Below are 13463 nucleotides of genomic sequence, written 5' to 3'. Positions count from 1 at the left end.
TGTGAGGGACATGGCTAGAGGGACATTGCTGCATATGTGAGGGACATGGCTAGAGGGACATGGCTGCATATGTGAGGGACATGGCTAGAGGGACATGGCTGCATATGTGAGGGACATGGCTAGAGGGACATGGCTGCATATGTGAGGGACATGGCTAGAGGGACATGGCTGCATATGTGGGGGACATGGCTGCATATGGGGGGGACATGGCTGCATTTGGGGACACATTTAAAAAAAGTATCGGTATTCAGTATCGGCGACTACTTGAAAAAAAGTATCGGTACTTGTACTCGGTCCTAAAAAAGTGGTATCGGGACAACCCTAGACTACAGGTCCCAGCATGAACCCATCAGAGCAAACTAGATGAACAGTGCAGACAATCAGTTCCTATCAGTGCCCATCAGTGCAGTTTCATCAGTGCCTACCAGTGCTACCTCATCCTCTGCTCCATTGACCACATATGTAGCACTTGGACTAATCGTGTCTTACGGTCTGATAAGGAAGATTTTAGTCTTGTCTAGGGCAGCATAAAACCAAAATACACCACTGCTCCTACCTATGGGAGAACCCCTGCTAACATGTTTCACCCAGTAGGGGGTTCTCCCATGTGTAAGATATTAAGCTGAAGGAGGTAAATATATAGGCTAAGGCAGTGTGCGGATAGGCACCATTTGGTTGTTGTTCATGTAAGCCTGTTTCCCCTTGCATGGCAACACACAGGTGCACGTTTTGTGTCATTTAAATGGAGTACTGTTTTAAAAAAAAAAATACAAAATAATGTGCAAGTAGTAACAACATTGTAGCGTTAGTTTAGCTCACTCTAGTATATAAAGTTACAAAAATAATTTGCTTTGCAATCATTTACACTCAAAACTACAATGTGAAAGTGTAGATCATTGAAACTGATTTTTTTTTTTTTTTTTTTATGGTATTCTTCTGGCTTTATATTCTCAGGTTTATTCACTAATGTGGTACCAACAGCAATTATGAAGAGCAAATGCATCATCTCTAGTAGATAATCACAATCCATCTTTTTTTACAAGTTACTGCACTCATTTTAGTATTCTCCAGCACATTAACCGTTTTGATTTTTTTGTGTTGATGTTACACATTTCTTTCTTCTTCAAAAACATCAATATTTGGTTTTATTTCACTTGGATATGATGTCTTTAATGTATCTATGTGTTTATTTGAGCATTGTTGATGCTTTTTCCCCAGACGTTTTGCCTGCTGTCTGTAATTTGAGTATAAACTTGTGTTTTTCAGAAGTGATCGAGCGCGTTGGATTACTGCACTGGGCCAGAGCACGGAGAAGCCATGCACAGATAGAACAAGTAAGAAACGCAATGGTTGGCTTATACCACCCTCTGCTGTTCACTTATGGAATTGCTATACATTTAAATAGAATTGAAGGAAAAACTTTTTCCTATTCTGGGTAAAGCAAGGAGGTTTATTTTTCCATCTGAGGACCTTTGGGAAATGTAGTCACAAAAGGAAGTGAGAGGAAATCCTTCAGAGTAAAGGTAATCCCTGGTAGTAACCAGGGTCACTAGATGTTGTGTCCTCATTGGAGGATTTGCCTCTTTTTCTGTTCTGGTGACCACTCATAATTTGGTAATTTCGCTTTTAGTGGTAGCAGTCACCAGGACAACAGACAAACATATGAGAAAAACCTGACAGGTGTTCTAACGCTCCATTCTATCCAAAACTAGAAAGAAAAGTTTTTAGCCTTCATTTGTACTTAAAGTGATTGTAAAAAATAAATAAACAACAAGCATGTCTTATACTTACCTGCTCTGTGCAATGGAATTGCACAGAGCGGCTGTAAACCTCCTCTTTTTGGGTCCCTCGCTGGCACTCCGGGCCCCTCCCCTCTGTCCAGTGCCCCCATGGGAAGCCGCTTCCCATGGGGGCACTTGTGCCTGCTCGCACCCCAGCCCTGCTGCTGTGTCCACTTGCTCCCTCGACACTTTCTTTGATTGAAAGTACTGGGAGTCAGTTGCTTCAAAGCCAGCGAGACCTTGAAGTGAGGGGATAGAAGAGCTGCAGATGTGCAGGGCGCTGAATTGAATAAGGGTTCAGTTAAGTAAAATGGGAAGTTGAGGGGGGGATGCTGACACCCGAAAATGGAACTTCCGCTTTTCGGATTGCTCCACACTTCCCGGTCACATTTGGCATCTTATAGGGAGAGGGGGGAGCATATACCTGTCTAAGCCAGGTATTTTCTCCCACTTCCGGGTATCTACGCCATGTCCGGCCCCTTCTCCGTCCCCCTGACATATTCTGGGATACACACTGGTCCAGTCAGGACTCGCAGCGCGACTCGTGTATGGGAAATGGGGAACCAGGCTGTGAAGCCATAAAGCTTCACTTCCTGATTCCCTTACCGAAGATGGCGGCGCCTCCACATGAGAGCCGAGGGACAGATCGGCTTGGGGTGCCGACATCACGGGCGCCTTGGACAGATAACTGTCCATATTTTAAAAGTCAGCAGCTGCAGTATTTGTAGCTGCTGACTTATAGAAAAAAAAATGTCGGTGGAACTCCGCTTTAAGGTAAAAAAATATTTAGGTTTTACAACCACTTTAAAGCTGTTTTTAATTATGGTATAGATTGGTGAAGTCTGCATTTATTAGGCTTTGGTAAATTAGGTCATTTCTAAAACAGCAGCCATCGGTAACTAGATTACTACTACTACTAACTAGAAGTGAATATCAGACACTTGTAAAGCTCAATGAGATGCTTAGCATTAGATGTGCACGCCTATGGTCAGTTATATTTGTGTACATGTTATAACATTTGCTAGAATATAAATTTGCAATAGAAGCAAATTCATGACATCACTTAAAGTACTAAAGACACATTTTTTTTTCAGTTTTGGGTATAATGGAGATGGATTAGAACCCCTGTCAGTTTGTATCGGTGTATGCGTCCCCATTAGGGAGATCCACCCTCTCAGAAAAGTAATAACAGGGACATCTTCCAATGGGGACACTAATTCTGGTGACCTGGAGGTTCCCAAGGAATTGCCCAAATTTCAGGGATTTCCTCTCACTTCCTGTTTGACTATGGGACAAGAAGTGAAGGGAAATCTCTGAATTGGGACACAGATGGCAAAAAATATACTGACGGGTTATGACCCTCCTTTACTCTATCCAAAACGTTTTTGCCTGTAGTTCTACTTTAACCTTAGTGAATTTTAATTTCCATGTGTTATTTTACTTTTTTTTTTACACAAAATATTTATTCCTTAATATTCTATTGCCATGTGATAAAGTAACAGATGGTTAAATCTGATTTGCAGGCAGATAGCCAAAGACAGACAAAATACACATACGAGAGCCATTTTACCTGTTATAGGATTTGATTCAGTCCTGATATGTATAATCTCTGCTACACAGCACAGATCTGTCTGTCAGGGCAGGGGACTGGCTGCAGGTAAGTATCACCATCACCCCTCTATTCAGCCAATGGAAGCAGCTGCGTAGTGTTCAATAGTGTATAATATTTGAAAACACATTAGTAGTGCGGCCATTTAGTATTTTTTTTATGTTTCTAATGCTATTGTGATTCATAATAACTGGCTAGCAATACCAAAGACCTTCTCCCCATACCCATACATATATGTGTCAACATTGGCTGTCTGAGTGGCTACATACAAAGCACCATTGCTGTCGTCATAGGAGGAAGGGCAGTGAGTTACATGATCCATATAGCCAGAGTATTGGATATTTATTTTGTTTCTCGCTGCAAAGTTGCAGATAAGTAAAGGATGGGGAAGTATGAATGCACGTTAGGCCTTTTGCGCACTGGATATTTTTGCAGCTGCTCCTAGGGGTGTCGGGCGTTTTTTTTTTTTATGATTATTCTGGCCAATAAAATGACTTCACACCCAAGCTCTTGACCTTTTAAACGCACCTAAAAGCTTTAGACACTTTTACAAGCGTCAAGCTTTTTCTCTCAAAACACTGCTGCCAGGAGGAAAGGCTTCTAGGAGAGTTTTCAAAACATCCAGGCCTAAGCATGCTTGTGAATTGGAATACTATATAGCACAATTATACGCCACTGTGTCCTTGTAAAGCAAGTGATGGTGTGAGTCTACATGTGATAATGTTAATCTGGGAATCTTTAACTCCTAAGTGTCTCCCTCAAAATTGTGCAAATATTTATTTAAAGAAATTATTAAGGCAGAAGTTTTTTTTATCTTAATGCAATGTATGCATTAAGATAAAAAGCCTTGTGTGTGTGTGTGTGTGTGTGTGTGTGTGTGTGTGTGTGTGTGTAGCAGCCCCCTACCACCCCCTAATACTTACTTGAGCCCCATCTCTGTCCACTGATGTCCATGAGTGTCTTAGCTGCTGTCAATCAAAATCAGTTGGCAAATCAGGGGAGAGAGGGAGGGGGCAGGGCCAGTCCGCTGCTCTGTGTCTGAATGGACACACAGAGCTCTGACTCAGATCAGGTGCCTCCATAGCAAGCTGCTGACTGTGGGGGCACTCGACAGGAGGGAGGGGCCAGGAGCAGCTAAGAGGATCCCGAGAAGAGGAGGATCTGGGCTGCTCTGTGCAAAATCAACTGCGTGAGGATAACATGTTTGTTATTTTTTTTAAACAAGACTTTACAATCACTTTAACCTTAAAAACATAATGGCGTAACTACGTTTAAGCCGATCTCTAAGAGAAAGACACAAATACTTTTTTTTTCAAAAGATACAATGTAGATTCAGCAAAAATTCTTTAGTGAAATTAGCATGATAAATGAACTAATGCTGGCAACATATGTTAAACATGTTTGTGCAATGTGTATGATTTATAGTAAGGGATGTTGTGTTTTTTTTTTTTTTCCCTTAAACAAAAGCTACATTTTAAACAGAAATTACCATATATGCCCTGATACCAAAATAATTTCAACAAATACAATTTCTGTTGGTTGTCATTTTCTAATTAGGTGGTTATTTTTTTATTATTGAATCTGCTGAACAATTTCCTGTGGATGGTGCTTTAGCGTTTTCTGTATGTAGATATATTCTAATACATGTTTTTTTCTTATTAGCTTTAACTCAGGTGGAGATTATTCGGACCTACACAGCAAAACAGCCCGATGAATTATCCCTACAGGTAGCAGACGTTGTCCTGGTGTACCAGAAAGTAAATGATGGTGAGTATAGTCATAATGTTGTATTTTGTTGAGGATTCACAGTGATGAACTTCACTTTTCATTTTAAAGCTGCATGTATTGTTGAATATGTTTGTTATTTGAACACACAAATATTACATATATGGTTATTCCAAATTAAAAATAGTTGATTGCTGTTGTAAACTTATGCAAATTTATCCGGTCATTCACCGATTTCGAAGTACTGAATCTTTTGCAAACATAAAGCTTCAGCTACCGCTTAACGTTCCTTTGTAAATGTTTATTAAAGCGGAGTTCCGGCCACAATTTCACTTTTTAAATATAAATACCCCTGTAATACACAAGCTTAATGTATTCTAGTAAAGTTAGTCTGTAAACTAAGGTCCGTTTTGTTAGGTTGTTACAGCATTTAGACACTTTATAAAATAGAAATTGACTGGGGCCATCTTAAGTGTGGGCATCATGAAGCCATACTGTATGACTTCCTGGATTTCAGCCTTGCAGATCTCGCACATGCTCAGTGCTGCACAAGCAGTGTATTAGGTTTCAGATCAGGTTTCAGCACCTGTACTGTCCAAGTCGCATGATTCTTCGAGACTGGGGAGTGCACAGACTCCTGGAAAGTTACACCCACTACATTCCCAGGAGTCTGTGCGGTGTAGGTTAGGAAGCTTAAGCACCTAGGTGCAGGAAGTGGGAAGATTAACTATTCTGCCTAGCAACAACACTTTGAAAGCATCTAAAAATTATTATTTTTTTCTTAAAGGACTAATGACATTTTTTTAAAACTACTGATGTAATGTTATATTTATGGGTGGAACTCCACTTTAAATCAGCCCGACAGAGTAAGTTATAAACTTTAATCTGAGTGTAACTGTTTTTGTTCACTCTAGTAGTACATTTTGTTTTTTTGTATACATATGTTACAAGGCGATCATTGTTTTCTGTCCCAATACCAGCTGATCATTGTGGGTTTTTTATCTTTGCAGGATGGTATGAAGGGGAAAGACTAAGGGACGGAGAGAGAGGCTGGTTTCCCATGGAATGTGCAAAGGAAATTACATGTCGGGCCACACTAGAAAAGAATATGGAGCGCATGGGACGTTTGCTTGCCCTGGAAACCAACGTGTAGACTCCAATGTTAGCCATTTCTATACTGCAACATTTGCACTATTGTAGCACCACTGTGCATAGGGAAGTTAAAGGGAACACAATCTTCAAACGTTTTTTGTTGTGAGGGTACATGTTCTCAAAACTTTGTAAACTCTTTACATAAGGGACTGGACTGAGGATATCACAGCTCCCTGCTTGTCAGCTGTTATTATCTCCATTTCTTCTTTTATCTCTGAAATTCACTAGAGAAAGTTTAAACTGATGAGATCTATATACAGGACAGGAAATGCCTTTACTAAAGACTTAGAAAAACTCTCAGATTCCTAATCAAACTCTGTATGAGAATTATGAGGGTGATGGAGGATCGTCCTTGTATAATGTTTTGTAGCCAGGGATAGGAATTCAGAAGTTCATGTTTAGACTTACATGTATGTTACTAATAGAAATATTGATTATGAATGTATATTATCTATAGCAGAGATAAGAACATCTGTATGTGGAACGAATACTGCATTTGTATGAAAGAAATACTAAGAGTACTTTGAAGCAGGCATATTTATTAATTTTCTTGTTTAATGATCTGTAGAAATTGGTGTAATGTGGCTTCTTTGTTTCTTTGTCCCAGATTTGATATTGATGCCTAGACAACTTACTTTTTTTTCCAATACACAATAGATCTTTTGCCTCCCCGGTAAACCACCTCTGTAGTATACCTTGGAATAATGGTTTGGAACATATACACTGGTGACCATCAACGGGAAAATGTTTTTTTACAAGCTTACTGGTTTAGCTTTATTAATATTCAGGCCTCAAGTCCTCCTATACATAGCTATCTACCAACCTAATACTACCCACTTGTCTGAAAAAGAAACCCATATATTGGGATATTAGTAAGATATTCCGTACAAGACAATTGCACCAGTCCAGATATAAACTATGGGCAAACTATGTAGATATCATAGGGCTTGTATTTATTCATAGTGTGCATGCACGGTCTAAATAAAGAAAACATTGTGGTTGATTTTCTAAAGGAGTAGAGCATGTTCAATTTGCAAAATGAATTTTCACTTTGTGAATGTGGTGAAAATTCACTTTGTAAAGGATATCCGATCACGTGCAAAAGCAAATAAAAAACAGGACTTTTACTGTGCTGCTAGAAGTTTACACAACAGCCTCATTTATTACTAAGCTAAGTGCAAAGTCCCTTGCTTAGTAGACCACCCACATTGTGTAACAAAATGGTCCAAAATAAAGTTTCAGAGAATCACTGATATCACAACAGTAAAAATAAATATAGTATTATATTGTAGTGATGTCAGTAGTACACGGGGATTTCCCACCGCCATGGAAATGGCACAGCCAGTCATATGTCTGTCTTGAGTATTGTAGACTGGCACATTTTGAGGACAAAACAGGTTTCTAAACTTGCAGCTAAATTTAGCACAAAACATGTAACTTTATAAATTATGGCTATAGCTGTTAATGATCTGACTTTCCTTTACATATTAGGACATCAATATACTCATGTGGCATAACCATTACAACAGTTTCTATCTAGTAAGTTGGTGCAGAGTGTAGTGAGTATTTGCAAAGTGCAATAATCTACAACAGCTGTGTGGAAATCAATTTTCCATGATCGACTACAATCAGTCTGTTGTAAGTTGCCTCATTTTCCACAATATCTTTGCTCTTTGTACTGTAAATATAGATTTGTAAACCGCTTTCCAGCAGACTGAGAGTGTTCATACAAGCACGTTTCAATTTTGGGGCCAAGTATTTTGTACTTTTTGCTCTTTAGGAATGATTGTAATGCCATTGTAAGTTTTAAACTGGAGGCCTGTCACTGTTAAATTTCCATGTTAGAGTAAATTCATTGTATGTATGGGCTAATACAGAATACTGTGATGTTTTATCATTTTTACCACTGTATATAAAAGATTTTAATAATGTTAATGTTTGTATTGTTTTTTGTTATTGGAGTTTTTTATAAAGTACCATATTTTTTGCCGTATAAGACGCACCTGACCATAAGACGCACCTAGGTTTTAGAGGAGGAAAACAAGAAAAAAAAAAATTCTTAACCAAATGGTGTACCAAAATATTTACCAGTGCCCATATAATGCAGCCAGACCATTGCCAAAGAAATGCAGCCAGACCATTGCCAAAGAAATGCAGCCAGACCATTGCCAATATTTCAGCCTTACCTGTGCCATCGCTCGGGCTGCTCTACCCTTTCAGCAAGTGTCAGGACATGTCGGGCTGGCTCCTGTGTGTGGCTGGCTGGTTTGCTGGTGTGGATGGGTCACCCTGGGTGGCTGGCTGGCACCCTGGCCCTGCTGTGGGTATGTCGCTGTAGGTGGCTCATAGAAAAGGGGGGCTGATAAAGAGGGGGGCACTACCAGACAGAGGGGGAGGTGGGCTGAAAGAGAAGGGGTCTGACTGACAGAGCGGCAGACAGAGGTAGGCTGACTGATGTACCGTAATGGGAGAGGGGCTGACAGTGAAAGGGAGCCCTCAGGAGACACAGCACGCCAGGCAGAGAAGCGGTACTCACACGTGCGGTGGGGGGCTTTTTCCATAGCCCATAACACAGCACTGAGCTGGGGGAGTTGCTGGCAGTGGTGGGGGCATTGGAGCGGCGGCAGGGAGCGGTGCTTGATGCACATTCGGTCTACAAGGCGCAGACACATTTTCCACCATATTTTTGGGGGAAAAAGGTGTGTCTTATATGGCGAAAAATACGGTAAGTCCACCCAAAAAGCTCACTATTCCCTTAAATCCACTCATTACTGCATCTGAAGCTAGTGCATTCACAGCGTTTGGTCAGGAGCACAGCTGAATTATTTAAAGGTTTTGAAAGAACAGGATGAATTATTTAACCTATCTGTAGAGAGCTGGTTAGCGGTCTGTGAGGACAGCTTTAGTCAACCATATACTAGAAAAATGTGACAATATCCTTGACAAACCTAATTTTTTCGATCATTTTTTTTTTTAATCACTTAAGACCCGGACCTGGCCCCTTTTTGCGATTCGGCAATGCGTCTTTTTAACTGACAATTGCGCGGTCGTGCGACGTGGCTCCAAAACGAAATTGGCTTCCTTTTTTTTCCCTACAAATAGAGCTTTCTTTTGGTGGTATTTGATCACCTCTGCAGTTTTTATTTTTTGCACTATAAACAAAAATAGAACGACAATTTTGGAAAAAAATCAATATTTTTTACTTTTTGCTATAATAAATATCCACCAAAAATATATAAAAAAAACATATTTTTTGCTCAGTTTAGGCCGATACATATTCTTCTACTTATTTTTGGTAAAAAAAAATCGCAATAAGCATTTATTGATTGGTTTGCGCAAAATTTATAGCGTTTACAAAATAGGGGATAGTTTTATGGCATTTTTTATAATTTTTTTTTTTTTTTACTACTAATGGTGGCAATCAGCGATTTTTTTTTCCGTGACTGCGACATTATGGCGCACACATCGGACACTTTTGACACATTTTTGGGACCATTGTCATTTTCACAGCGAAAAGTGCTATAAAAATGCACTGATTACTGTAAAAATGACAATGGCAGTGAATGGGGTTAACCACTAGGGGGCGCTAAAGGGTTAAGTGTGCCCTAAGGTTTGATTATTACTGTAGGGGGCGTGGCTGGATGTGTGACGTCACTGATTGTCGTTCCCTATAACAGGGAACAGACGATCAGCGACACTGCCACAGAGAAGAACGGGGAAGGTGTGTTTACACTTACCTCTCCTCGTTCTTCAGGTACTGTGACCCGATTGCGGGACACCGGCGGCTATCGGGTCCCATGGTCACGGAGCTTTGGACCGGATCGTGCGATATGCGTCGGCAGAATGTCACGGCTGGGCACAGGCTCGTACAGGTATGTCGCCTTTAAGAGCCCAGCCGTGCCATTCTGCCGACGTATATCGCCGTTAGGCGGTCCTTAAGTGGTTAAAACCACTTGGTGTCCACGCTATCGCCGAAATACAGCTACAGCGCAAGCTTAAAATGCCAGGAGGGCATCCATGTACATTCTCCTATTCTCGCGCTGATGGTTCGCCTCCTGTGCACTCTGTGATCGCCGAATCCTTGAGACTCAGCTGATCACTGATTGAGGTAAAGGACCAATCACAGCAGGACCTTTACCACATGGTCAGCTGACAGCCAATGACAGCTGATCTCGGAAGTAAACCGAAGCCGGTTATTTGCTTCTTTTTTTTCTTCACGCTGTCAGCGTTAAGGAAAGAAGAAAGCCAATAATCAGCTTCTGTTAGAGCACATGGGTCCCCTTAGTGCCCTCCAGTGCCATCTATCAGTGCCCATCAGTGCTGCCAAACAGTGACCATTAGTGCCACCTCTCCATGCCTCTTTATCAGTGCCCATCAGTGAAGGAGAAAATGTACATGTTTGCAAAATTTTATAACAAAATATGTTATAAATGTATTTTTTCTTTCCAAAATTTTCAGGCTTTTTTTGTTTAGCAAAAAATAGAAAATAAACAACGGTGATTAAATACCACCAAAAGAAAGCTCTATTTATGTGAAAAAAAATTATAAAAATGTCATATAGATACAGTGTTACATGACCGGACAATTGTCATTCACAGTGTCAGCACTGAGGCTGCATTCACACCTGAGCGTTTTGTCGCCTGATGCGCGACGCTCAAAGACGCTAGAGGGGAAAAATAACATTATTCTCTATGGAGATGTTCCACATCTGCAACGCCGAACGCCAAAAGAACGTCGATCGCCTGAATTTCAAACAAGTCCCGGACCCTTTTTTGACGCGCGAATCGGGCGGCTTGGGTGTTTTACATTGATGCCAATGACCTGTACAAAACCGCGGGGAAAAACGCTGCGTTTTGATGCGGCATCGCGGGGAAAACGCCGTAATTTGTTGCGGCAAATCGCGGTAAAAAACGCCGCAAATCGCCTACGCTTAGGTGTGAATGCAGCCTTAAAGCGGAAAATTTGCTTGGGCAGGAAGGGGGAATAATTGCCCAGTAAGCAAGTGGTTAATATGGACCACCGTTAAAATACACATGTAAATGGCCCATAGAGAAAAAGTGTATCAGAAACACAAGCATGGGAGAGCCTGGAGTGAATTTATTCCATACTTGGATACTGAATGTGCATCTATGTGACTATATTAATCTGAGAGTATTGACAACTTCTGAAAATGTATAGATGTCCTCCTCAGGTAGCAGAATATACAGGGCTATGGAAATCTTTGGAAAATAAGAATCACACACACCTAAGTTAAACTGGATGGACCGGTGTCTTCAACCCTATAAAATGTAAACATGTAACTATCCATTGAGGGACACGGGAATTAAAAAAAAAAAAAGGTTACACTGTAACCTTTAGGAGGTACTGCTCTTACAACATACTGACCACTGAACTCTACCTCACAAACTACATTTTAGGGCTTGTTCACACCAGGTGTGGTGAGGAAACATAAACACGCTGCCTTTTGGGGACACAAGCGGGTGCCAATAATTTTTAAAGAGACCCCCCAATGCATTTAGTAAAATGCATGGCAACACGTGTACTATGCGTTTTGGTGCAGTGCAGTTTTAAAAATTGCGCAGGTACCTTTCACGTGCATAGGGCAGCCCATTGAAAAATATGATGCGCGGGAATGTGCAAAATGTGTGAACACACTGCCTGGTGTGGATGAGCCCTCAGTTTGGTGAGCCCCAAGATTGTGCACAGTTTTAAAGGGAGCCTTGACTGAAAAAAGGTTGAGAAACACTGATCTAACCAAAGTAATTGGGAGCACAAGAACTACTGCAACCAGCAAATAACATCATACCTCCCAACTTTTTGAGATGGGAATGAGGGACATTTATTAGCAAAAGTATGTTGGCTTAGGAAACCCCTCTGCCCCACCCTCTTAACCACTTAAGACCCGGACCTTTAGGCAGCTAAAGGACCCGGACAGTTTTTGCGATTCGGCACTGCGTCGCTTTAACTGACAATTGCGCGGTCGTACGACGTGGCTCCCAAACTGAATTGGCGTCCCTTTTTTCCCACAAATAGAGCTTTCTTTTGGTGGTATTTGATCACCTCTACGGTTTTTATTTTTTGCGCTATAAACAAAAATAGAGCAACAATTTTGAAAAAAAAACAATATTTTTTACTTTTTTCTATAATAAATATCCCCCAAAAATATATAAAACATTATTTTTTTCCTCAGTTTAGGCTGATACATATTCTTCTACCTATTTTTGGTAAAAAAAAAAAAATCGCAATAAGCGTTTATCGATTGGTTTGCGCGAAATTTATAGCGTTTACAAAAAAGGGGATAGTTTTATTGTATTTTTATTAACTATTTTTTTTTACTACTAATGGCGGCGATCAGCGATTTTTTTCGTGACTGCGACATTATGGCAGACACTTCGGACAATTTTGACACATTTTTGGGACCATTGTCATTTTCACAGCAAAAAATGCATCAAAAATGCATTGTTTATTGTGAAAATGACAGTTGCAGTTTGGGAGTTAACCACAAGGGGGCACTGATGGGGTTATGTATGACCTCATCTGTGTTTCTAACTGTAGGGGGTGTGGCTGTAGGTGTGACGTCATCGATTGTGATTGCCTATATAAGGGAACACACGATCGATGATGGTGCCACAGTGAAGAACGGGGAAGCTGTGTTTACATACAGCTCTCCCCATTCTTCAGCTCCGGGGACCGATCGCGGAACTCCAGCGGCGATCGGGTCTGCGAGTCCCGCGATCACGGAGCTTTGGACCGGGTGGCGTGCACGTGCCCGCGCGACCCCACGGCTGGGCTTAAAGGGCAACGTACAGGTACGTTGATGTGCCCAGCCGTGCCATTCTCCCCACGTATATCGGCGTGAAGGGGTCCTTAAGTGGTTAAGCATCGTTAAAATCACTGCTCCAGAAAAAACAACCGTTTTTAAAACTTTTTTTTCCATTGATACATATTCCCTGGGGCAAGACCCGGGTTCTCCCTGGGTGTTCGGCTCATCCCTATCCAGGAGTTGGTTTAACATGGAGACATCAGACAATTTTTGCATACGTTTTTTTATACCTAAGGAATATCACTGTCCAGCGAGATTTAATGTAAAATATTTAGTGCTCGGTCATTTTTTTGGATCTTGTATAACAAAGTAAAAAATATATTTACTTAAGGAAGGTTGCATTGGGTGGCATGCCATTGGAACTTTGGACCTT

The 13463-nt window shown here is 41.0% G+C and overlaps 1 protein-coding gene across 1 annotated transcript in view; it reads left to right on the top strand.

Moving 5' to 3' along the window:
- The window catches only part of ARHGEF26 (Rho guanine nucleotide exchange factor 26), a 229365-nt gene extending 221163 nt beyond the window's left edge, over positions 1–8202 (top strand). The window contains 3 exon segments of the mRNA XM_040349186.1: positions 1267–1334; positions 5053–5157; positions 6126–8202. Coding sequence (XP_040205120.1) covers positions 1267–1334; positions 5053–5157; positions 6126–6268 — 316 coding nt within the window. The 3' untranslated portion in view covers positions 6269–8202.
- Positions 8203–13463: the final 5261 nt, after the last annotated feature.

This window comes from Rana temporaria, chromosome 4 (genome assembly GCF_905171775.1).
Source record: "Rana temporaria chromosome 4, aRanTem1.1, whole genome shotgun sequence".
NCBI classification, from domain to species: Eukaryota; Metazoa; Chordata; class Amphibia; order Anura; family Ranidae; genus Rana; species Rana temporaria.
The sequence above is the reverse complement of the archived record's forward strand: the minus strand, read 5'-3'. Positions and strand labels throughout refer to the sequence as shown.